Source organism: Microcebus murinus, chromosome 23 (genome assembly GCF_040939455.1).
Source record: "Microcebus murinus isolate Inina chromosome 23, M.murinus_Inina_mat1.0, whole genome shotgun sequence".
Classification (NCBI taxonomy): domain Eukaryota; kingdom Metazoa; phylum Chordata; class Mammalia; order Primates; family Cheirogaleidae; genus Microcebus; species Microcebus murinus.
In genome coordinates, this window is record NC_134126.1 from 24,044,834 (window position 1) to 24,070,803 (window position 25,970).

General features: G+C 39.9%; 1 protein-coding gene across 4 annotated transcripts in view; it reads left to right on the forward strand.

Moving 5' to 3' along the window:
* Nucleotides 1-25,970, forward strand: part of KCNH1 (potassium voltage-gated channel subfamily H member 1) — a 322,315-nt gene that overhangs the window by 51,915 nt on the left and 244,430 nt on the right. For 3 of the 4 annotated variants that reach the window (XM_012781689.3, XM_020284403.2, XM_012781691.3), the window contains one exon: nucleotides 19,007-19,480. In XM_012781689.3, the coding sequence (XP_012637143.1) occupies nucleotides 19,007-19,480 (474 nt within the window). The remainder of the gene's footprint in view (nucleotides 1-19,006; nucleotides 19,481-25,970) is intronic. The other variant, XM_012781690.2, reaches the window with a different exon arrangement.

The following is a 25,970-nucleotide window of genomic DNA, read 5'->3' on the forward strand; positions in this document are numbered from 1 at the left end:
ATGGGTCCACTTATACATGGATTCTTTTCAATAAATATTTTTTTTATCTCTTGGAGGTTTATTGGAAAAGTTTTGGAGGTTTGTGACAATTTGAAGAAGCTTGCAGACAAACTTTATAGCCTAGAATATTGAAAAAAATTAAGAAAAAGGTATGTCATGAATGCATAAAATATACGTAGAGACTAGTGTGTTTTATTATTTACTACCATAAAATACACACAAATATATTATAAAAAGTTAAAATTTATCAAAACTTATGCACACGAACACAGACTATATATGGTGCCATTCAGTTGAGAGAAATGTAAACAGATGTGAAGATGCAGTATTAAATCATAATTACATAGTTAACTGCAGTACACGCTATATATTAATACTGCTATAATAATTTTGTAGTCACCTTCTGTTGCTATTGGTGAACTTTAGTGTTGCAAGTATCCATTTAAAATGTTGTGTAACACTAAGCATCATGTGAGCAGTTTATCTCTCTAGTAAATTACATATCCCTGTAAAAAGTGATCTCTTAAAATTCTCATTGTGGATCTCTTGTGCATTTTTCATTGTGTTTAGTGCAATAATATAAACCTTGAATAACAACACCATGGGACTCACACTAATTGCCACTAGTGATGCTGGAAGTGCTCCCAAGAAGCAGAGAAAAGTCTTAACCTTATAAGAAAATCTTGAATTGCTTGATATGTACTGTAGATTGAGGTTTGCAGCTGTGGTTGCCTGCCATTTCAGACAGATGATTCATCTTGTCAACAGATAATGTAAACTTATGGTATTAATAAATAGAGTACAGTACTTATCTCTATCATTTCTTATCTCTATCATTTCTTTTTGGTTCTTAGAATATCCATCTTTCTGTTTATGTTGCCTGTCCTTGTATGTCATCTTCTTAATCTATTAGAGCCATTAACATATTAATTATAGTCGTTTTAAATTCCCAGTCTGATAATTTCAACATCCCTGCCATATCTCGGTCTGGTTCTGATGCTTGCTATGTCTCTTTCAAGTGTGCTTTTTGCCTTTTAGTATGCCTTGTGACTTTTTGTTGCAAGCCAGCCATGATGTGCTAGGTAAAAGGAGCTGGGGTAAATAGGTCTTTCAGTAATGTGGGAAGATGTCAGGGGAGGGAAAGTGTTTTCTAGCCCTGTGATTAGGTCTCAGTCTGTTAGTGAGCCTGTGCCCTTGGGCTGTGAATGTCACCAAACATTCCTCCCCAGCTAGAGCTGGCTATTTCTCTTCCTCCAGGTCAGTTAGGCTCTGATAAAACTCCATTAGTTTAGGGTCTGGTTAAGTAGTTTCTCCTGAGTTCAGGCCTTGTTAAGAAGAACAGAGAGTGCCTTGGCGTGTTTCAAAATGGCTCCTTTTCCCCTTGCTGAGCCAGAAGCACAAGGGATTTTTCTCTGATCTGCACTGTGAGAACCTGGTAGAGCTCCTGGAGATGAAAGTCACAAAAGTGTGGGGTCCCCTCTGGAGTTTCTAGATCTCAGACTGGCCCACACAGCCCACAGCAATGTTGCAGTTACAGTTTAGGTTTTGCTACCAAGTGCTGGTTCCTGTGGAGATTTCTGCAAAGCAGTGTCTGCTCTGGTAAGTTGTGATTCCCTGTATTCACCTGTCTGTCTTTCCAGTATTGGGGGCTTTGGTTTGCCCTGTGACCTCACTTCTCTGATGGATCTAAAAAGAGTTGATTTTTCAATCAGCTTTTTGTTTTGATATTTAGGAGAAAGTGATGACTTCCAAGGCTATTACATGCTGGATGGGCAACTGGAAGTCTGTAGGAAGTTTTTTTTAATTTTTTTTTTTGAGACAGAGTCTCATTTTGAGAATGTTATATAAATGGAATGATAGATGATGAACCTTTTGAGATTGGCTTTTTACTACTATAATTGCCTTAACATCCATCCAAGTTATTGCATATATCAATATTTGTTTTAATTTTCCATTGTGTGGATGTATCAATTTGTTGGGATATTTGGGTTATTTCCAATTTTGGAGTATATGAATAAAGCTGCAATGAACATACAGGTTTTTGTGTGAACATATGTTTTCATTTCTGTGGGATAAATGCCCATGAGTGTAATTGCTGGGCCGTGTGTATGTGTGTGTGTGTGTGTGTGTGTGTTTAAGGGTATATTTAGTTTTATAAGAAAACTGCCAAGCTATTTTCCAGCTATCGTTGGCTGTATCATTTTACATTCCCATAAGCAGTGTGTGAGAGATCCAGTTTCTCTGCATCCTTGCCAGCATTTGATATTTCCACCCTTCTTTATTAAGTAGGTAGTAGTGATATCTCATTAGGGTCTTAATTAGCATTTTAATAATGGCTAAAAATGTTGAACATCTTTTCATCAGCTTGTTTTCCAACCATATGTCTTCTTTGGTGAAATGCCAGTTCATATCTTTTGCGCATTTTGTAATTGGTGTCTGTTTTTTTACTGTTGTAAAAGAGTGTACTGTTCACACTCTTACCAGTGATGTATGAGAAGACCATCCGTTTCCTATATGCTCATTCTAACATGGTAGTGTTAGAATTCTAAAGTTTTCCCAATTATATTTAATTTCATTTTAGTTTACATTAGCCTGATTGCTAGTGAGGTTCAACTCTTAAAATGTTCATTCGTCTTTCTTTCCTAAGTAGATTTCCTGTTTATATTCTTTGTTCATTTTTCTGTTATTTGTCTTTTCTTGGTATATTATTCCTATTACCATTTAGTAATATTCTTCTATCTGTATAAAAATATTTCAGTTATTATTTTGCTTAATATTATACATGCTTTTTTTGAGTCAGCATTTTCCTGTTTTTTTTTTTTTCACCTGTTTTACAACCTTTCTATGTATCTCTCAATCTACATATATCTGGCTCTCACTTTTCATTAAGAACAACATCATCATCAATGTCTAACTCTTACAGAGACCTTAAACTCTATACCACTCTAATACTCTGAAGATGTAGTATTAATATTTTATATATAAACTATATCAACCAGTTGTTCCAATAGCCCTGTAAGGTAGGAGTTACTGTTGTACAGATTATGAAATTGAGGCACAGAGAGATTAGGTAACTTGTATTTATTAAGTGGTAGCATCAGCATTCAAACTCAATCTGACTTCTGGAACTATGCTCCTAACCACTATGTAAGAGTATCTACCTTGGCTGGGCATGGTGGCTCACGCCTGTAATCCTCGCACTCTGGGAGGCCGAGAAGGGAGGATCACTCAAGGTCAGGAGTTTGAGACCAGTCTGAGCAAGAGCGAGATCCTGTCTCTAATAAAAAATAGAAAGAAATTAATTGGCCAACTAAAAATGTATACAAAAAACTAGCCCGGCATGGTGGCACCTGCCTTTAGTCCCAGCTACTCGGGAGGCTGAGGCAGGAAGATCACTTGAGCCCAGGAGTTTGAGGTTGCTGTGAGCTAGGCTGATGCCACCGCACTCTAGCCTGGGCAACAGAGTGAGACTCTGTCTCAAGAAAAAAAAAAAAAAGAGTATCTACCTTTAAGTAAAAGAGTTTAATCTGTTTATGTTTGCTGTTCTTACTATTTAGAATTTAGCTGGCATTATTCTAGTATTGAATTTTATGTTTTCTGTTTACTAACCCCTTTTTCTTCCTTTTCCCTCTTTTCCTCCCTCATTTTCTTCCTTCTTTCCTTCCTTTCTCCCTCCCTCCCTCCCTGTTTTCATTCAATTTCATTTCTCTCTATTGGTTTGAAAAGTCTACACTCCATTTTTGTTCTCCTTATTAATTACATTTATATATTTTAACAGCATGCCTATCTTAAAGTTAATCACTATATCTAACCACTTCTAGAAGAAAACAAGGACCTCAGAACACGTTAAAGTACTTTCATCCATACTTTTGTTTAGCATTTTAGGTTTTCCTTATTTTTAACCTCATCATTAGCCATTATTATTTTTCTCTTTATAGTTAATACCTAATTTGATTAGTCAACATATGTTTAACCATTTTCTTTGGTCATCATATATTTTTGTTATTCACAGCTTGCTTCTGGGCTCAGTTTCCTTTTTGCTGAAGCATATCCATGAGTAGTTCCTTCATAGAGAGTCTTAGAATAATAAATTCTCTTAGTCTTTTTTTTTTTTTTTTTTTTGAGACAGAGTCTCACTTTGTTGCCCAGGCTAGAGTGAGTGCCATGGCGTCAGCCTAGCTCACAGCAACCTCAAACTCCTGGCTCAAGCAATCCTCCTGCCTCAGCCTCCCAAGTAGCTGGGACTACAGGCATGCGCCACCATGCCCAGCTAATTTTTTGTATATATATTAGTTGGCCAATTAATTTCTTTCTATTTATAGTAGAGACGGGGTCTCGCTCTTGCTCAGGCTGGTTTTGAACTCCTGACCTCGAGTAATCCGCCCGCCTCGGCCTCCCAGAGAGCTAGGATTACAGGCGTGAGCCACCGCGCCCGGCCTCTCTTAGTCTTTTTATGTCTAAATGTGTTGTTATTCTTCCCTCTTTCGTAAATCATAGCTTAACTGAATTTTTAATTTTAGGTTGACAGTTACTTCTTTTGTTTAATCTGTTCATTGAGTTAGTTTTATTTCTTTTGTTTTAAATATATACCTTTTTCACTTCTAGAAATTCTATTTAGTTCTTTTTCAAATAGTCCTGCTCTTCAAAAATAATGTCTTATTCATGTCTGCTAACACCTCTTCCTTTTTTTATTGCTTCAGAAATTTAGGCATATCTTAAGTCCTCTTGGTGTTGCATTTCCTCTTGTGGGGAGCTTATCTACTACTGGAGTCTTTGGGTGGGAATCCCTTGGGTCCCCAGTTGATGAGGCATCTGAATGTGGTGGTTGAGTTTGTCAATGTCACCTGGTCCATTCCAACTTTTCTGTAAAGGTTTTAGCCCTGAGGCCCCCAAGCGTATGAACAGTGTGAATTCTAGCTCCATACTCACGTAGAACACAGGCTTGGAGTTCTGATTTCTCACAGATAACTCTTTTTCTACCCAAAGGTCCAGACAGATGACCAGTTTCCTTTTTGTGTCTCTGAGACAAAGGGTAGAGATCCCCTGTTCTGTTTTCTCTCTTAGGGCAGCCCTTTGTCACCCCAGCAAGAGCATGTGGCTTCCCCTCCTGTCCCCTGCAGTGCATACCTGGTTCTGATAACCCTTGCTTCCCAAAAACTCCTAGGCTTTGTGGTTTCAGCTCCTACCATTGGTTTTGTGTTCCTGTTATGTTTCTGGTACCTGAGGTTTTGCACATTTAATAGCATTAAATGTTTTACTTTTTAAACATCATTTCAATGTGTTTGGTATAAAGGGACAGTTTACCCATATTTACTTAGCCCTCCCTATTGACCGTGTTAGCTCTCTAAACACTCATGCTAGTATGAGTATTATAGGTTACTTAAAGTGAAAGCAAGAAGACAGGACATGAACATTTAAAACTGGATAGAAAGTGCTGACATTCAAAAAACAAGGTCATACCAGTTTACACTGCCTATCTACTCACAAGTGCCAGTCTCTTTCTTCTCTCACCATTACTGATATTCAATACTATTAATTGTTTACTTAATCTTAAATTTTAACATTTTAATAAATTTTTAAAGGAAGAGCCTCTATCTTTTATGAGCTGCACAAGGACTTGGTCTGATGAATACAGAGGATGCCTTCCATATGTGCACAAGAGTACTGCTTTCAGCCGTCCATCAGTAGGACTTGTGTTGGGAGCACGAGAAGGCCCAGAACTCACCTCTGCAGGCAGCTGGGCAGATACACAGAGAGCTCAAGGTGTGATGAACTGTACTTATTGAACACATGCACGGTCAGGCTTGCTTCTCTGGTGATGAGTGGGTGCCCTGTCTGCTGTTGAGGGACAATAGGAGATGGTGCGTCCAGGCTGAGGCCACATCAGAGTCCTTAGTTTTCTGGCCCCATAGCCCACTATCACCAGTGGAGGCCACCAGCATTTACATGGGCAAAAATGTTATTCTTTTTCCTAGAACAACCTCCCTTGTTTCTCAGTCATTGAAATTGAGATTTCCTGCTTCATCCTCTTTTGGGGGCGTTGCCAGTTGCACTTGGCTCCTAAGACTCAAGGAAAAGTGATAACAGTCATATGACTTTTCACCATGTGGATCTATTGCTTTGGAGAAGAAAGTCACTTTGGAAACAGGAAATTCTACTACACGGACCTGGGGTTTGAGCTCATTTTACCTCTTATAAAGAGAGCTTTAAAATACTCGCAATGGTCTCAATATGGGCAATATGGATGTGCCTGTAGTTGTAAGTTTGCTGCCACTGGAGGGGTTGTGGATGACCACTTCATGGTGCGTTGAAGGTGAGCTTGGGAAGTGGCTGGACCAGAGAAGGTCTTTCCATTGCCTGCCAGCCCTAAGGCCAGCCTGTGCCTTGTTGTTCCGTGTGCACATGGGAGGCCATGGGGTTCTACCTGGGTTGGCCCTCTCTTTTCTGAGGCTGGGATCTTGTGAGGGGGGTTCTTTGCCTTTTTCCTAGGAGGTCTGTTTTGTGTATGTATTTATTATATTTTAATAAATTTTGCTTACTTAAATCCGGCAGGGGAGAACTCAAATGTTCAGTGATACCAGGGATCAACTGTGCACTTGATTTTGGTGAAAAAGTCATTAATGATCAGTTGAAATCAGGTTAGGGATTTTCTTCTTCAGCTTTATTTTTCCTTTCCTTTTTTTTTTTTTTTTTTTTTTCTGTAGAGATAGAATGATGTAGTGGAAAGAGAGAGAGATTTGGAGTCAGTCTGACCCGAATCCTTCTCTAAAACTCTACTACATTCCAGCTGCGTGACTTTGTTAAGTTACTTAGTCTCACTAATCTTTCCTCATCCTCATAAAATAAGGAGACTACCTACCCTACAAGATTGTTGTGAGGATTTGTGATGCTTTTAAAGACAAGTCTGATCTTATTACCTCCTGCTTAAAAATCCTTCAACGTCTTTTTCTTGCGTCTTGGATACATTTAAAATTTACTGGTGACTTAGGAGACCAAAAGCACTTCTCCAGCCTCATCTGGCAGCTCCCCCAGACTCCGGTCCCCACCTTCTGCATCAGCCGGGGTGCACTCACGCTTATCAACCTCTGTCTTGCCCCTGCGCGTTGGAACATGTCCTCCCCTGTGCTGGAAGCTCTTAATCGATCTCTTGGCTGGAGTCCTTCCTACTCACTCTTCAAGCCTCAATGTAGATCTCACACCTCCTTTGCAAGGCCTCTCCAACTGCCCCACCCCCTTCCAACTAGTTAAGCTTCCTCCAAGAACCTCTCCTTGCCATGCACAATTTACTCTTTGGGCATTCGTGACACTGGGAATATTTCAGTTTCAAATTTGCCTCCTCCGGTAGATGAAAGGCCCATGTGGGCAGAATTGGTGTGTGTCTGGTTTATTTGTCCCCACCGTCAAACACAACGCTGACATGCAGTAAGTACTTAGTAAATGTTCATTAAATGAATGGAGGAGGAATGGAAGCAAGTAGCTGGTTTAGTGCCTGACACTTAGTAGGGTCTCAGTAAAGATTGGTTCCTTTTTACATGAACCCCTTCTTCCTCCGTCAGATGTCTGCTTTGATTGTGGATCATGGAAAACTATTTGTGACTGACTTGCTAATGATGACAACGTTTCTGTGACTCAGCCTCACCACTAATTCTAATCATCCTGAATTTTAAAAATACAGCTGAAGATTTTAAGATAAAATGTTAAAAGAATACAGCTGAAGTACTCAGCATAATAAAAAGAAACCAAGATTATTTCCCACTTGCCTTTCTACATGGGATTATACTGGTGAAGGTGTCATGTGGGTTGGTCCTGGACTGTAGCATAAAGTATATGGGTTAATACTTTTCATTGCTTCCCACTGCCCTTATCTCTTCCCTTAAAGAACGAGTGCATCATGGAAAAAGTCCTAAAAATAGCACCTGCCTGGTTTATGGAGAAGGGTGTTTGACAGGAATCAAGCCATTGTTTAGCTCTGGGTGTCTGAAGACCCAAATCAAGCTTTATTTTCTGACTGGAGCACCACCTAGTCTTGTTAGCATCCAGCTCTCCCTTTTTTCTTTGAGTATGTGGCTGAGTTTGTCTTCACTTTGTAGTCATAAGATCCCAAGTTATTTATAAACAGGGGAGCTTTTTGGAATTGTACCCAGGGAATAGAAAAAACACACATGTAGGTGCCTGGGTGGGTGTGCCTGGCGTAAGGAGTTTAAAGAACTAGGGTTTCTTGTGACTCACAGAGGGAGGGGGCTTGGAACAAGCTGTGGATGGTGGTATTGATTTGGGCAACTTAGCTTCCCTAGACTAATTTTGTTTAGCTATAAAATAGAGACCAATATCTGCCTCACATGATTGTTATAAAGATTAAATTGCATTTTGTATGTTGAAGTACTCAGCCCAGAACCTGGCATGGGAGCAGAGGGGTTAAAAACATGGACCCGGGAGTTAAACTTAACAAGGATTTCAACACTGGCTGCACCACTTAAAACCTTTGTGGCCTTGGACAAGTTACTTTGCTTTTCCAAGCCTTAGTTGCTTCTTGTGAAATAAGAATAATAATAATAGGTAACTCATGGAGTTGTGGGAATTAAATGAACTAATGTAGGTACAGGTCTTATTAGCTCAGGGTTGGGCATACAGGGTTGGTTATCATTTACTGTTAACCTTCTTACTCCTGGAGAAGGGCATCTGCTAGAAACTTTCATTCTGTTAAGTGGTCTGTGTAGACTCTGGTTTTTATTTTTATTCCAGGAAGTACATATAATTGTAATATGGCCATAAGATATAACATACCATTTCTTATCTATATCATGGTTATTATAGTGTTTTAAGAATACTCTGATACCATCTTTTTGTCAAGAATTATACAAAGCTATTGAAATCAGGATCCCAAAAAGATCTGCATTCCCATGTTCATTATAGCATCATTCACAATAGCCAAGACGTGGAAGCAACCTAAGTGCCCATTGATGGATGAATAGGAAATGTGTTATACACATACAATGGAATATTATTCAGTCTTAATGAAAAGTCGAATCCTGCCGTTTCTGACAACATGGATGAACCTGGAGGACATTATGCTGAGTGAAATGAGCCAAAGACAGAAGGACAAATGCTACATGATACTACTTATATGAGTTATTTCAAATAGTCAAACTCAAAGAAGCAGAGAAAAAAGTGGTGGCCAGGGTTTGTGGGGGATGGGCAAGGGGGGAGTATTAGTCAAAGGATACAAAGTTTTAGTTATATAAGATGAGTAAGTCCTAGATATCTACTATACAACATAGTGCCTATAGTTAACTATACTGTCTTGTATACTTAAAAACTTGCTAAGAGTGAAAATATTAAGTGTGCTGATCACACATAAAAAAATAAACAAGAGGGCAGAAAGAAACTTTTGGATAGGTTTCAGGCATTGATTCGAGGGGGGGTATACTTATCTCCAAACTCATCAAGTTGAATTCATTAGATATGTACAGCTTTTTGTATGCCAATAGTACCTCAAAGACGTGGTTTAAAAAAAGAATTGTATAATTATTTGCATTTTGTTTTCTAGCCTTTTCTTTGGCTTCATTTGTTCAGCTAATTCATTAGTTCATTCAACTGGCTTTTGTTAAAGGTACCTGAGTCAGGCCCTGTGCTATGGACTGAGCATATGGTGGTGAGAAGAGAGACAAGTACCCTGCCCTCATGGGGCTTATGATCTAGTGAGAGAGACCTCTTTAAACAAGTAAACAAACAAATACATGTATTATTACAGTTCTCCATGCGTGCAATAAAAAGAACAAACCTGGTGATAAATATTAATAGGAAGTTACAGAGGAAGGGAGGTGGTGAGGACTGTATTTTAGATAGAATGTCAGGGATGGTCTCTCTAAGGAGAAGACTCTTAAACTGAGACCCAAAGGTTGAGAAGAACCCATCCACGTGGAGAGGAGGGAAGGAGCTTTCTGAGCTCCAACACGGGAAAAGTTGATGTCTTTGCAGAAAGCCAGTGGGGAGAGTGTGGTTGGTAAGGTCGGAAGGGCTTCAGATGAGGCTGGAAAATTAGGCAGGGGCTTGTTGTACATCACAGCAAGAATGTAGATCTTGATTAAAGTTTGATATACAGAGGTGGAGGGTTTTGGTGTTTTTTTTTTGAGACAGAGTCTCTCTTTGTTGCCCGGGCTAGAGTGAGTGCTGTGGCATCAGCCTCGCTCACAGCAACCTCAAACTCCTGGGCTCAAATGATCCTCCTGCCTCAGCCTCCCGAGTAGCTGGGACGACAGGCATGCGCCACCATGCCCGGCTAATTTTTTGTATATATATTTTTAGTTGGCCAATTAATTTCTTTCTATTTATAGTAGAGACAGGGTCTCACTCTTGCTCAGGCTGGTTTTGAACTCCTGACCTTGAGCAATCCGCCCGCCTCGGCCTCCCAGGTGGCATGAGTCACTGCGCCCGGCCGAACTGGAGGGTTTTGATCAAGGAAGTGACTGGATGGAATGCAAGTTGCTGTATAGTGTGTGAATTTGAGAAGGGCGAGAGTGGAAGTAGATAGAAGTTTGGAAGCTACTGCTGTGTTTCTTTGAGAGAATGGTGCATTGGATAGAGTTTTAGAAGTGAGCTGAAGAATAGTGATGAATCCTGTGTTATATTTATTTGGTGGTAGAAGCAACCACCACCAAAATGGGTTAGTTCTGGAGGTTTCCTTGAAGGGAACGTTGAGCTGCACACCTTTGTGGTACCAGAACAGATGAGAGTGGCATTAAGAAAACCAAGTAAGGAGAGTGTTTCAAGAAAGAATAAAAATCTGTTCACTGTTGCTGAAAGGATGAGTTAGATCAGGATGGAAGAGTGCATTGGATTTAGCAACGTTGATTGTGACAATAGGTATTTCCTTAGAGAGTCAAGGCAGTAGTCAGATTGGGGTGTGTTTAAGGTGATTTAAGGGGAGAAAGTAGAGACATTATGTTTAGACTTCTTTTTTCAAAAAGTCTGGCTCTAACGGGAAACAGCAAAAGGAACTGTAGCAAGAAAGGGGAGTTGATTTATGTCTAAAGATCCTGATGGAATGATCCCATATCCAAAGAGAGGTTGACGGGAAGAAAAGAGAGGAAGGGAGGGGCTAAAACACTTGAGGAGATGTGAGCCGGACGAGGCTCAGAGGAATTGGCCTTTGACAGAAGAGGGCACTTCCTCTATTGAAACAGGATGAGGTAGGTGGTGGGAGGGGATGGAGGCTGAACTGGAGATATGTGATCTTTGGAAGATGCAAGAGTCTTTCTCGGGTTTTGTTTCTTCAGTGATTCATACGGCGCAAACATGAGCCAAGAGTGAGGTGTAGCAGAGAAAAGGACTTAAAAGCTTAGAGTAAGATATTATGATCTCTGACTCACCTCAGCAAAACTCACTCTGCATGGTGACATTCACTGGACATGGAAGAGTTTCAGAGCATGTGTAGTTTGGTCCTGCTCTCTTAATCTGGTTAGGTGTAGTCTAGGGACTAGGGTATGTACTGTTCAGGGAGACAGGCTCTGGCCAGCATGGCTGGTTCGGGATTCAACTGGGTCATCCTGGAGAAGGTCCATAGCAGGAGATGGTGCCTTCAACTACGAGCTGGTTTCACAAGATGACAGACTGGCATGTTGCCATCATCATTCCGGGGCCCCATGGAAAAGCAGTAGTTTATCAAGACTCCGTGTACAGTGGGCAAAAAGCATTGAATTAGGAAACTTGACTTGGGCTTGAGGTCCTGTTTTGTCATCTGCAATGTGACTATGAGCAAATTATTTATCTTCTGGGTCTATTTTCTCCATATGTATAATAAGCAAAATACCAGCCTTCCCATCTCATGAGATGTGATGGTGCATGTCAGTGTGCTATGAAAGGCCTTTCAGGCTGTACAGATGGATTGGTGAAAAGACTCGGAGGCTTGGAGCTGGCAGCCTGGCTTCTCCTCCCCGCTTGTCTGCTTACTCACCCCTCGCATGACGCAGGGTGAGTCACTTCACCTCCATTGTGCCGAGCCTCCATTTTCCCATCTGTAAAACTCCCTCACAGAGTGATTACAAGGATTCAAAAATATAGTAGAGGACTTTGGAAGTAAAAACGCTAGAGAAGTGTGATGGATTAGTCAGTCTGATTTCCCTATTATTTATCGAGAGAGAAACCCTGTGTTCTTTCTAGAGCCCCATCTTCAAGATGAGCACGCTTTGGCCCTATCAATAATGGCCTGTGATGAACACTTCCTGCGGGCAGAGCCTGGTGCTGGAGTTGTAGGGGGGAGGGTGCTGGGGAGAGTGTGAACTAGCGACACCACACCAGGATGAAGTAGCATCTGCCTTTGGGGAACTCCAGTCTGATTGGGGGAATAGGACAGACACGAGCCCCTCCTAGGAAGTGCATTCTGAAAGGCTGCTAGCCCTCTGCCTTTGGAAGCTTCCATTGTACAAGACGAATCAAAGGAAGAAGCTTACAAGCATGTGCTCATACTCAGAAGGGCAAAAAAGAGGTGAGGGAAAGTATTGAGTGTGCTGTGATCACTGAGACCATGAGACCAGGTCATTCTCCAAGAGTACCCTTTCTCTCTGGTGCACCTCAGTTTCTCTGCAAAGCTGCTGCAGCATGACTGAGCATCTAACATAGTGCAGGCCCCTATAGCTGGACAAGGTCTGTATCCCATTTGTTTTAACTCAGTAGCATGACATTAACCGCTTTCCAGATGGTGATATGCCAAATGACCCTGAGAAAGCTTTTTCTCCCGAGGGTGGGGGTTGTGGAGCTCATCAGAGTGATGCTGCTACTTCCCTTTCTAATCTGAATCCATTCTCACACACACTTCTGAGGGGGAAGGTAGTCAGTCTCATGGGAATCATTCTTAGCATTATGAATAATTAGTCATTTGTCACTATAAGCTAAAAAGACTGTTGAAGCCAGATAGTTAACTGGATGTGTAAGATACTCTTGGTCAGGGAATTTTTCTCAAGGATATTGATTTTCTCTAACAAAGAACTCGCTTTACAGAATTTTCATCTTTTTTTCTGTTTTCCATAGTGTTGTGATAACTGCTTAAGAGGTCATAACAGAGGATCTTAAGTCAAACCATAAAAGCTTGGTCTTGCAGGGATCACTCATAGCCTTTTACGTAAAGACATGGAAAGAGAATGTGTCACATTTGCTCTGATCAAATGTCCTAGCAATCAAAAATCTACTTTTAGAATGCCAATGCCCTGTGGTTTAAATGCAAAAGGCTGCATCCCAGAGATGAGAAGAGAGAACTGAATGCAAGTCCTCATCAATCCTCCCTCTCTAGCCTAGTGCCTCTGTCAGTTCCTCTTTGAATACGTGTTGTGGCAATATCAGCAGGGGAGAGTCTCTGGTCAAGCTGGCATTTGGGGGAGGTATGAAGAAACACTATTGATTCAGGCCTCACTCAGGCAGGGCCAAATAGTGTCCCGGAAAGATTCAGAATGGGAAATCTGCTTCAAAACAGTTATAGATTATATCAAATTGTCACAGGAATTGCCATTTTTCTCTGAAAGGGCATTTCCTCCTGAGGGTTTGTCACCAAGAACTATGGAACTCTAGGTGGCTTTAGCTTGCAGTCAGCAGGTGGCTGCTTACTGGTGGTATTTTTTGAGTTCTTGTGCTGAATAGTCTTATCATCCAGACTGTATCTTGCAAACATACAACTCCTCCCTAAATAACTCACCTCCCTTTTCACCATGCCTTTTTGTTAGCTGCATGCTAAGGACCCCTTCTTTGAAATACGTGTGATTCATCCACATGCAGTTGATTTTTTTAAAATTTAACTTCTTATTTTGCGATAACCATAGATTCACATGGAGTTGTAAGAAACAAAGTGATCTCATGTGCCCTTTACTCAGTTTCCCCTGATGTAAACAGAGGGAAAACTGCAAAACTATGGTATAATATCACAACCAGGATATTAACATGGATGAATTCAAGGTATAGAACATTTCCATCACCACAAGAATACCTTTTTATTGCGACACCCACTTGCTTCACTAATTCGTTCTCTTTCTATAATTTTAGCTTTTATCTGCTAAATTTGACATTTATAAGATTCAATAAATATTTGTATGAACAATAAAAAAAAGAACGTTATATAAATGGAATCATGAGTATGTAGACTTTAAGGATTGTTCTTTTTCAATCTCTGGAGATTCATCCAGGTTGTTGCGTGTATTAGTAGTTTATATCATTTATTGCTGAGTATAGTGTTCTATGATACAGATGTATTAGTTTACCCACCTGTTCAAGGATATTTGGGTTGTTTCCAGTTTCTGACTATTATGAAAAAAGTTGCCATAAAAATTTATGTACAGGTTTTTATATGAACATACGTTTTCATTCTTCTGGGATAAATGACCAGGAGTGTAAGGGTCATATGGTAGTTACGTATTTAGTTGTTAATAAACTGCCAGACTCTACTAGCAAATACATGATCTAATTTATCTGCATTCTCACCAGCATTTGGTGGTGTCACTACTTTTTTTATTTTCGCCATTCTGATAGGTGTATAGTAAGTAATATCTCATTGTAGTTTTCATTTGTTTCCTTAATGGCTAATCACATTGAACACTTTTTCATGTGCTTATTTGCCATCTGTATATCCTTTTGGGTAAAATGTGTTCATGCCTTTTACTCTGTTTCTCGTTGGTTTGTTTTTTTAATTGTTGAGTTTTAAGATTATGCATTGTAGATACTATGTTTGTTTGTTGGATATGTGGTTTATAAATATTTCCTTCTGGTCATAGCTGTGTTTCTCATCTTCTTAACAGAGTCTTTTGCAGAGTAAAAGTTTTAGATTTGATGGAGTCCAATTTGTCAGTTTTCCCTTTTATGGATTGTGCTTTTTGTGTCAAATCTAAGAACATTTTGCTTAGCCCAAGATCATGAGGATCTTCTCCTTTTTTCTAAAAGATTTTTAGTTTTATCTTTTACTTGCAAGTCCAAAATCCATTTTGAATTAAATTTCATGTAAGATGTGAGACTTAGGTCAAGATTCATTTTTGGCCTATGGATGTTTACTTGCTCTAGCACCATTACTTAAGAAGGCTGTTTTTCCTCCACAAATTGCTTTTTTTAAATTATTATTTTCAAAATAGAAAGATTTAAACTTTGTAATATGGGAAGGGACTAAACACATGAAAAAGCAAGCCACAAGAGAAGAAACACAATACGTAATATCATTTTTTTCAGTTTACTAATAATCAAAGAATGAAAGTTAAAACAAAGAGATACTATTTTTCAACTACTTTATTAACAAAGAATGAAAAATAATATTCCTGTAATGTTGAGGATATGGGGAAACACGTATTCTTGTAGATGCTCTTTATCAAGTTTAGGAAGTCTCTTCTATTCCTATTTTCTTCTGAGAGTTTTTATCATAAATGGGTGTTGAATTTTGTCAAATGTTTTTTTCTGTATTAATTGATCAGATCATGTGATATTTCTTCTCTAGCCTCTTAATATGGTAGATTACATTGATTTTTTTGGAATATTCAACTAGCTTTGTACGCCTGGCATAGATCCCACTTGGTATTTCTTATTTTATGTATTGCTGAATTCTATTTGCTACCATTTGTTAGGGATTTTTGCTTCTGTATTTATGAGGGATATTGATCTGTACTTCTTTTTTTTTGTACTGTCTTTGTCTGGTTTTGGAATCAGGGTAATACTAGTTTCACAGAATGAATTGAGAAATATCCCCTCTGCTTCTATTTTCTGGAATAGATTGTAGAATTGCTATTAATTCTTCTTTAAATTTTGGTACCATTATCCATTAAAATAATTTGGGCCTGATGATTTCTTTTTTGGGATTTTTAAGATTCTGAATTTAATTACCTTAGATGTTATTGGGCTATGAGTTGTGATAGTGCGGTTTTTGAGGTCCATTGCATCTATGTAGTTTAGAGTTGTTTGTAGCATTCCCTTATTATCTTTCTTGATATCTCCAGAGTTTATAGTGTTATGCCCTGTTCAATTCTTGATATTGGTAATTTGTGTCTTCTCTCTCCTTCTTTTGCTTTTTTTTTCAGTCTGGCTATAGATTTGTTGATATTATTTGATTTTATTGATCTTTTCAAAGATCGCTGATTTTCTCTGTTGTCTTTCTGTTTTCAATTTCATTGATTTCTGCTCTTTATTATTTCCTTCCTTCTGTTGATTTAGTTTTATTTTGGTCTTTTTTGGTAGATTCTTGAGAGGAAGCTTAGATTATTGAATTAAGACTTTTTCTCTTAGGTAAACATTTAGAGGTACACATTTCCCTTTCAGTACTGCTTTAGCAGTGTCCCACACATTTTGATCTGTTGTGTTTTCATTGAGTTCAATATATTTTAAAATTTCCCTTGACACTTTCTCTTTGGCCCATGAATTCTGTGTGTCTGTTTTATGCCATTACCATGATGTTTTGCTTACTACAGCTGTGTAGAATATTTTGAAATCAGGTAGTATGATGCCTCCTGCTTTTTTTGCTCAGAACTGCTATGGCTATTCAGGGTCTTTATGATTCCATATAAATTCTATGATTTTTTTTATTTCTTTGAAGAATGTCATTGTTATTATGATAGAGATTGTGTTGAATCTCTAGATCGCTTTAAGAAGTATAAACATTTTAACAATATTAATTCTTTCAATCCTTGAACATGGAATATATTTTCCCTTTTTAATGTCCTTTTTAATTTTTTCATCAATGTTTTATATTAATAGTTTTCCTTGCAGAGATTTTTCACCTCTTCAGTTAAATTTATTCCTATGTATTTTTTTATAGCTATTGTAAAGGGAATTTCTCTCTTGATTTCTTTTTCAGAGTGTTTGCTATTGGTGTATAGAAATACTACTGATTTTTGTTTGTTGATTTTCTATCCTGAAAATTTACTGAATTTGTTTATCAGTTCTAACAGTTATTTTTGGTAGAGTCTTTATGTTTTTCTACGTACAAGATCATATCTGCAAACAAGGACAATTGACAATTTGACCTCCTCTTTCCCAATTTGGATGCCCTTTATTTGTTTCTGTTGCCTGATTGCACTGGCTGGGACTTCCAGTACTATGTTGAATAAAAGTGGTGAAAATAGGCTTCCTTGTCTTTCTCCAGATATTAGAGGATAGGATTTCAACTTTTCCCCATTCAGTATGATGTTAGCTGTGGTTTTGTCATATATGGCTTTTATTATTTGGAGGTACATTTCTTCTATACCTAATTTGTTGAGATTTTATCATCAAGGGATATTGAATTTTAACAAATGCTTTTTCTGTGCTGAGATGGTCATCTGTTTTTTCCCATCATATTGTTGATGTGATGTGTCACATTTATTGCTTTATGTATGTTGAGCCATCCCTGGATAAATCCCTGCTGTTGGATCCAGTTTGCTAGCATATTGTTGAGGGTTTTTGCATCTATATTCATCAGGGATGGTAGCTTGTAGTTCTCTCTTTTTTGTTGTTGTGTCCTTATCTGCTTGTGGTATCATGGTTATGCTGGTCTTGTGGACTGAGTTTGTAAGAATGCCCTCCCCTTCAATTTTCGGAATAATTTGAGAAGAATTGGTACTAGTATTTCTTTAAAAGTTTGGTAGAATTCATTAGTGAAGCCATCTGCTTCTGGGCTTTTCTTTTGGGGGAGTTTTTTTTTTTATATTATTGATTCAATCAATTTCATTACTTGTTATTGGTCTGTTCAGGTTTTCTATTTCTTCCTGGTTCAATCTTGGTACGTTGTATGTGTCCAGGAGTTTATCCATTTCTTCTAGGTTTTTCAATTTGTTAGTGTACAGTTGATCATAATAGTCTCTAATGGTTCTTTGTATTTCTGTGGTATCAATTGTAATATCTCCTTCTTAATCTCTGATTTTATTTATTTGAGATTTCTCTATTTTTTTTAGTCTAGCTAAAAATTTTTCAATTTTGTTTATCTTTTCCAAAAACAAACTTTTCTTTTCATCACTTTTTTTTTGTATTTTTTATTCTCAATATAATTTATTTTGGCTCTAATCTTTATTAGTTCTTTCCTTCTACTAATTTTGGGTCTGATTTGTTCTTTTCTAGTTTCTTGAAGTGTGTCATTAGATTGTTTATTTGACATCTTTCTACTTTGTTGATGTAGGTGTTTATTGCTATGTACTTTCCTATTAGTATTGATTTTTCTATATCCCATGGGTTTTGGTTGTTGTGTTTCCATTTTTCAGGGTTTTAAAGAAATTTTTAAATTTCCTTCTTAATTTCTGTATTGATTTATTGGTCATTGAGGAGAATGTTATTTAATTTCCATTTATTTTTAAAGTTTATAAAATTCCACTTGTTATTGATTTCTATTTTTATTCTGTTGTGGTCAGGAAAGACTCTGATATGAATTTGATTTTTTAAAAATTTAAGACTTGTTTTGTGGATTAACATATGGTCAATCATAGAACAGTGTTCCATGTGCTGATGAGAAGAATGTTTATTATGCAATTGTTGGGTGAAATCTGAGCAATAAATAGTCATTGAATAAAGTTTATTAATTTTTTGAGCCTCAGTTTCTCACTTGTCATACAGAATAATAATTGTCTAGTAAGTCAAAATTGTAGTTGTGCATAGTGGCATGTGGCTGTGGTCCCAGCTATTCTGGAGGATGGGGCAAGAGAATCACTTGAGTCCAGGAGTTCGAGGCTGTAGCAAATTATGATTGTGTCACTGTACTCCAGGCTCGGGGACAGAGCATAACTCTGTCTCTTTTAAAAAAAAAAGCAAACTTGTATTTAGAATTAAGTAAGGTAATAAATGTATGTGATTTACCAGAATGCTTGGCTCATAGTAAGTGAAACAATAGTTTGTTATTGTTTCATTATGATTATTTCTATTACAATATTTACTTCCATTTTTCCATACTCCTCTCATACCTGTTATTATACCCAGTGAACTATCCAGAGAATTATGAGCATTTGTCAGTGACAGATGCTGACTGGTTAGATGTTTGCAATTAAATCCTAACTTAGTTCTCTCTTGGCCATATTTTTCTGTACAGGTCCTGCAATTGGGCTCAGACATCCTTCCCCAATACAAGCAAGAGGCGCCAAAGACTCCCCCTCACATCATCTTGCATTATTGTGTTTTTAAGACCACGTGGGATTGGATCATCTTGATCTTGACCTTCTATACAGCCATCTTGGTCCCTTACAATGTCTCCTTTAAAACCAGGCAGAACAATGTGGCCTGGCTGGTTGTGGATAGCATCGTGGATGTCATCTTTTTGGTGGATATTGTGCTCAATTTTCATACCACCTTTGTTGGACCAGCGGGGGAGGTGATTTCCGACCCCAAACTTATCCGCATGAACTACCTGAAGACGTGGTTTGTGATTGATCTTCTGTCCTGTTTGCCATATGATGTCATCAACGCTTTTGAGAACGTGGATGAGGTTAGTGCCTTTATGGGTGATCCAGGGAAGATTGGTTTTGCTGATCAGATTCCACCACCACTGGAGGGGAGAGAGAGTCAGGTACATCCCTCAAATCTCAGACCTTGTTGTCATGTCTTTAAAACTGAATTAAATGTGGGTGGTTAACAGCAGAGTAATTAAATGGGTGGGAACTAGCATGACTGATGTCCAGAACAGAGGGAGCATGCTTGACTGATACCCTTGCCTGCTATTCTCATCCTTTGGAGGTTTGGCAGCTCTGCATGTCAGTGAATGGGTGTGAAAAAGACAAAAGTTTTACTCTTACTCCATGTGAATGCAAGCCACTGGCTCGGGTGGTATGGCTACAGGAACAGGTATGCATGGCCACTGCACTGGTGAATCTTACATGTGGTATTCAATTGCTGAATCCTGTTCGTTTATTATTCTAATTATGGGGACTTTGCTTTTATGTGCTGCTGACCTTTGGCTGTTTCATAGCTAATTAACTTCTCATAACAGGGATACCAGTTTTTTCCTAAGTTTGCTCCTCCCTCCCTCCCTCCCTCCCTCCCTCCCTCCCTCCCTCCCTTCCTCCCTCCCACTCTCCCTTCGGCAAATTTTCAAATGAGTCATTTCTTTGCTAAAAATGAGTTTTGGAGGTAACTGTTTGGTGAGATACTAAGATACCAGCTTGTGGTTAAGAGGAGTGGTGGTATTTTTGGATTACACTGCTGCTTTAGTCCATTTTGTGTTGCTAGAAAGGAATACCCGAGACTTGGGTAGTTTACAAAGAAAAAAGGTTTGTTTGGCTCACAAATCTGATGGCTGGAAGGTTCAAGATTGGGCATCTGGTGAGAGCGTCAGGTTGCTTCCACTCATGGCAGAAGTTGAAGGGGAGTTGGCATGTGCAGAGATCACGCGGCAAGAGAGGAAGCAAGAGAGAGAGAGAGGGGAGGTGCCAGGCTCTTTTTAACATCCAGCTCCCTCTGGAACTAATAGAGTAAAAACTCATTTACCTCTGACAGAGGGCAATAATCTGTTCATGTAGGATCTGCCCCCATGATCCAAACACCTCCCATTAGGCCTCAACTCCAACATTGGGGGTCAAATTTCAACATGAGGTTTGGAGGGGACAAATGTCCAAACTATAGCAATGACTTTGTATTGTTAGTCCTGCAGGCAATGGAAGGAATTAAAAGAAGCTAAACCCCCTGTAAATGTGTTACAATTAGGACATGCTCAGTCATTGTCTAAATAGCTGCCTGGGACATGTTGCACAAGAAGGGCCACTGGGCTGGTTCCAGTGATTTTGTCCTTTGAAAAAGCAAGGATGTCAAGTCATTGCAAAGAAAAATGTCAGATTCTTATCTAGTTTGTGTTCTATGGGATTTGTTCTTTCTTTTTTGTATTCCTAGTTGACACTCCAGGTGGATTAAGATAAGGCAGTTCATTTGATAAGTCTTCAGCCTTCTTCTGGTATGGGCCCTCATTGCCTCAATTACAGAGGATCCCAGGGTCTCAGTCTGGCTGGGTTGTTAACTGGGCGGGTAGTCTAGGAAGTCACCTGGAGGCTGAGTTGAGGCATGACACATTCTCAGGTTATAAGGACTCATAGGACTCAGCCATGAAACAGTTGGAAGGAAGAGCCTGCTCCCTGCCAGGATATCATGCCCTGGTCAATGACACTATGTCTTACTGGTGGCGTAATGATGCCTTTGTCTTTAGCTTGGTACCAGCAGTGGGCAAGGACACTAGCCTGCTTGTTGGGAAAACCGAACTACCTACCACTTTTCTCTCTAGTGAAGAATTTTCACTGATCAATACCTAAGTGGACATATAGGAACAACATTTATTGGGTGTCGGGCAGGTGGGAGGGGGGAGGAGGGGATGGGTATATACATACATAATGAGTGTGAGGCGCACTGTCTGGGGGATGGTCACACTTGAAGTCTGACTCGAGGGGGTAGGGGAGACAAGGGCAGTATATGTAGCCTTAACATTTGTACCCCCATAATATGCTGGGAAAAAAAAGAATAGCTCTTCCTACAAAATGCTGCTAAACATAGAGCTAGAAGGAGATAGTTTAGGTGCTCAGATGCTTTAGATCCAGAACAGTCCATGCTTTATCTGAGTGGTGTGTTTTAATATACTTTAAAATCCCAGGGACTAATTTTCCGGGTGGCTTGTGTAGATTTTCGAGGGGGATTAAATGAGTTAAGACTGATCATTTACAAGAGCAGAATCATCTCTAAAGTGAATGTTGGAATTCTTAAATGTGAATTTTAGTATATGTTGGAAATGATATTTTTCTCTGTAAGCACATTTCTAGAAGATTTTATGTTAGTGAGGAAAATATCATTTTGGCTTAGGTAATTCAAATGAACTATCTCAATTGAAAGGAGCTTCTTATACAGATATGGAAAATGAAATTTAACTTGAAAAAAGCCACTTTTGAGTGGTTTTTATAGCAGTCGTACTAAAATTTTGCAGATAAATAGAACAGTTCTTTAGCTTCCACAGATTCTTATTAAAAATGGGCAGAGCTATAAACATACATATAAATGTGTCAGTATTACCTGGTAAGTTAACAGAACAGAGAACTTCTCACCAGGGACTGTGTACGTTGGGTTGGCAATCTTTTGTGAGTATCTCAGTGGTAGTTTCTGATTTCTGGATTCATGAAATAGATCAGCGATAGGAAAAGCGTCACTTATCTGTAGCTTTCTAGTTATAAAAGAGTTTACTGTCAAAGTTCTTACTACCACTTCTTGATCATAAATAATAATGTAAATATTAGGGGATTATACCTATGATTTGCTTCTGTAAAGAATTGATTTTATATTTGGTAATTTCTTTTAAAGCTTTGCCCTGACACCCAAAACAATGCCCTTTCATAACAACTGTGGTGGTGTGGAACGAGATCAATGTGAGGAAACTGACTATTTGGCTTTTAGTCCTGTTCGTATGACCTATTAGGACAGCTGTGAACCTTGTGTTTGTCATTTAGCTTTTCTGGATCACAGTTTTCCTATCTGCATCTTGGGGATAATACTACTTTACCTTCCTGAAGGCACACTGTTTGGGTAGTGGTTTGGCCGGTGGTGGTTAGTAAAGGTTGCAGGGGGAGGGGGAGTATGAAGGGTGTCCCACCTGTCAACTCTGGATTAGGCTGAGGGGAAATACCTTTGGTTGGAGAATTCTGATTAACAGCTTAGGAGGTTCCCATTCACCACATGCTCTCTTGCCCGTGATCTGTTGTGGAGTCACTAAGCTAAGATTGCCACTTCCTCTGCTCTAGGTTATTTTTCTGGGAGAGTGTGGAGAGAAATAAGAAATTATTGACTCATTTCTCATAAAAAAAAAATACACAGAGCTGCATTGTCTCTGGTGTTCTCCTAATTATGCCAATGGAGACCAAAGAAGATGGACATGAACAGTGGTGGCTTTGCCATCTGTGTGTGTGGGGTGGGAGTGGGGAGCTCTCGAAGTGAAAAGATTGGACCCACCCAAGGCCTGGGTCAAGAAAGAACTAGGGGAAATTGCTGAAGCTTGCAATTGTGAATTCAGCCCTGTGGACACAACCCATCTCCATGATTTAAGCCACCAAACTTTCCCTTTGGCTAACCTTGTTTCACTTATGTAGATGGACTACATTTGCGTCATTTTCCAGTCTGTTGGTAATATTCTGTTTTGGAGGCTGTATGGGAATATGTTTGTACATTCGTTAAACTGGTTAGAGGACAAAAGGTCTGGAAACTGAGTGAATCAAAGCTTGGAATGGGTATGTCGGAGCAAAAGCCAAATGAGTCTCTTTCATGCTCTTAGTGGATCGTTGGCTTAGTGTGCTTCATGGACTAAAGATGGAATTATTGTGGCCAAAACAGATTCACTCAATGAGGTTTCCCAAGGAAACCTCATTGCTTATTGCTATTGGAGTGTGGAAGTGCAAAGGGGGGAATGGGGCCTATCATGTTATCTCCCGGGTCTCGATTCTGATGCCTTAGACCCCGGAAGTGGCCAAGAGCATCTTTTCCTGGCTCTGTAACTTCAGAAAGCAGCACAACCAGCTAGTGCCAGTGATGCAGCTGACACTTGCCAAGAGCCTACTGTCATGGGGGATGGTCACCTTACAGCAGAGCAGGAGCAAGGTGTGCTGATGAAAAGATGATAGCACTGATGGCCGCTTCTGTTTATTTCATGAATTTAATTTTCCAGAACACTTTCGCTCAGGTGTGACTTTGCCATCCAGCTGTGCCCCCTTGTACGAGTCACTGCATCTCCCTGGACTTAGTTTGCCTCACCTGTGTGATGAGTCTATCCCAGCTCCAACCTTCTGTAGCTCTAGAGCGAGTAATATCCCTGTTTTGCAGGCGAGAGGAAAAGGGGCAGCTTGTCCTTTCGGCTGATGGCATCTGTTTTGAGGTGGTGAAACTGACCCTCGTCTCCTGACTCCTAGGCTCATGCTTTTTCCTGCAGGTAATGGTGTCTCATCAGGGAGTCTGGAAGTTGGGGAAACCAAGCTGTGCATTTCAGTGCCTGGGACCCGTCTCTGAATCATTCCCTGGCATGGCCCCTTCTGCTTCCCTCGTGTTGGTGGGCCTCACTCGCAGCGGAGGGACGAGAGGTTTGGGTGGTCAGCCTGGGTGACTCTAACTGTCACTGGGGCATGTGTTCAAGGATGGACGCTGAGGGCGAGGTCGGCAGTCACTCCAGGGTCTGTTGCCTGTCCTGCTTCTCTCTTCTCGGTGAATGTGGTCACTTCTAAATTCTCCCAGGTTCTCTATTCCCTGCTTTTCCACGCATTTCCTTATCACTGATGCTGAAAGCAAATTGGACCTGGGTAAGTGTTACTTACCCTGTTAATTTATGGTTGTCAGTCCTCATTTGTCAGCCTCCTTTTAGTTTGAAGGCTACCTTTTCAGTTTTTATCCAGGTGACACCTCTGCTGTCTAGCTGGAAGCCGGTAGGAAGCTGTCAGGTGCAAGTTATGAGATGACCAGGGCTTTTCTTCCCCTGCATTCTAGCTGTATAGATATACTGTACAGGTGCTCTCTGTGGCCCATAGTAGCAATTTTTAAAAACTTAGTAGACTTTATTTTTTTTAGGTCAGTTTTAGTTTATAGAAAAATGGAGTGAGATGTACCAAGACCACCCCCTGCCTCCTGCCCCTACAGTTTTCCCTATTATGAACATTTCACATATGTGCGGTGCATTTGTTACAATTGATGAGCCAATATTGATATATTAGTGTTAGCCAAAGTGCATAGTTTACATTAGGGTTCACTTTCTGTGCTGTACCTGCCGTGGGGCGGACAAGTGTGTAATGACATGTATCTATCATGACAGTATCATACTGAGTCATTTCACTGCCTAAAACATCCCCTGTGCTCTACCTGTTCCTCCCCCTACCCCCACGCTCTTCCCACCGTCGCCATTCCTGGCCACCACTGGAATTCCAGCACCACTGGTATCTTTATTCTACAGTCCTGCTTTTCCAGAATGTCCTAACGTTGGAATCACACAGTATGGAGTCTTTCATTTAGCAGTGTGCATGTAAGGTTCCTCCATGTCTTTTTCTCATAGTTCATTTCTTTTTACTGCTGAATAATATTCTACTGTATGGATGTACCACAATGTATTTAGTAACAGCAATTTTAAAAAGTCATTACTGAATAGCATTTATTATTTCAGCCCTGGTCAGTGCAGTCCTTGTCCCGGCTTTCCTCCTTCCGTGGGTCTCTTGGATGTGGAGAGATGAGACCTCGGGATGCTGAGCACATCTTAGCAGCCCGTGACAGTTCCTGGAGAAAAACCAACAACATTTCGCACAGCTCATTATGTCTGATAGTACAAAAGGCAGAAAAACTAAATTGTGCTACAGTGTCTTCATATTTTTTCCTTGGCATTTCTCTCTTTTATGTTTGTGCTGAGTTTTTCTGCCATCCAATTATTTTGGTGAAAAGAGGACAAAAGCAGACACACTGTAGTTTTTACTCTCATGTCTTGTTAGCGGCAGGAAGTGCCGCAGTTTCTCTTTTGATGATCTCGACTTGCTGGCAGTGGCTGGCCCGAGTCTCATTTCAGCGATGTTAGCAATGCCGACACTGCCCCGGTGTTGGCAAGGCTGTCCGGAACTAACTTTTCCTTTGATTTATTTCTTTCATCAGTCTTCTTCCTGACTTGTGCTCACAGTGGGCGAGGATGGTGGAGGTGATGTGCCTCTTTGTTGGAGCAGAGGCTTCAGGTGGGGAACTCGGCTGTACCCAACACAGACCCCTGAGTTGTGATCACGCTTGGGGCATGTGTGTTCGGGAACAGGGGAGGGGCCCAGGGATCTTTTTTTTTTCTTTTCTTTTCTTTTTTGAGACAGAGTTTCACTTTGTTGCCTAGGCTAGAGTGAGTGTCGTGGCGTCAGCCTAGCTCACAGCAACCTCAATCTCCGGGGCTCAGCGATCCTCCTGCCTCAGCCTCCCGAGTAGCTGGGACTACAGGCATGCGCCACCATGCCCGGCTAATTTTTTCTATATATATTAATTGGCCAATTAATTTCTTTCTGTTTATAGTAGAGACGGGGTCTCGCTCTTGCTCA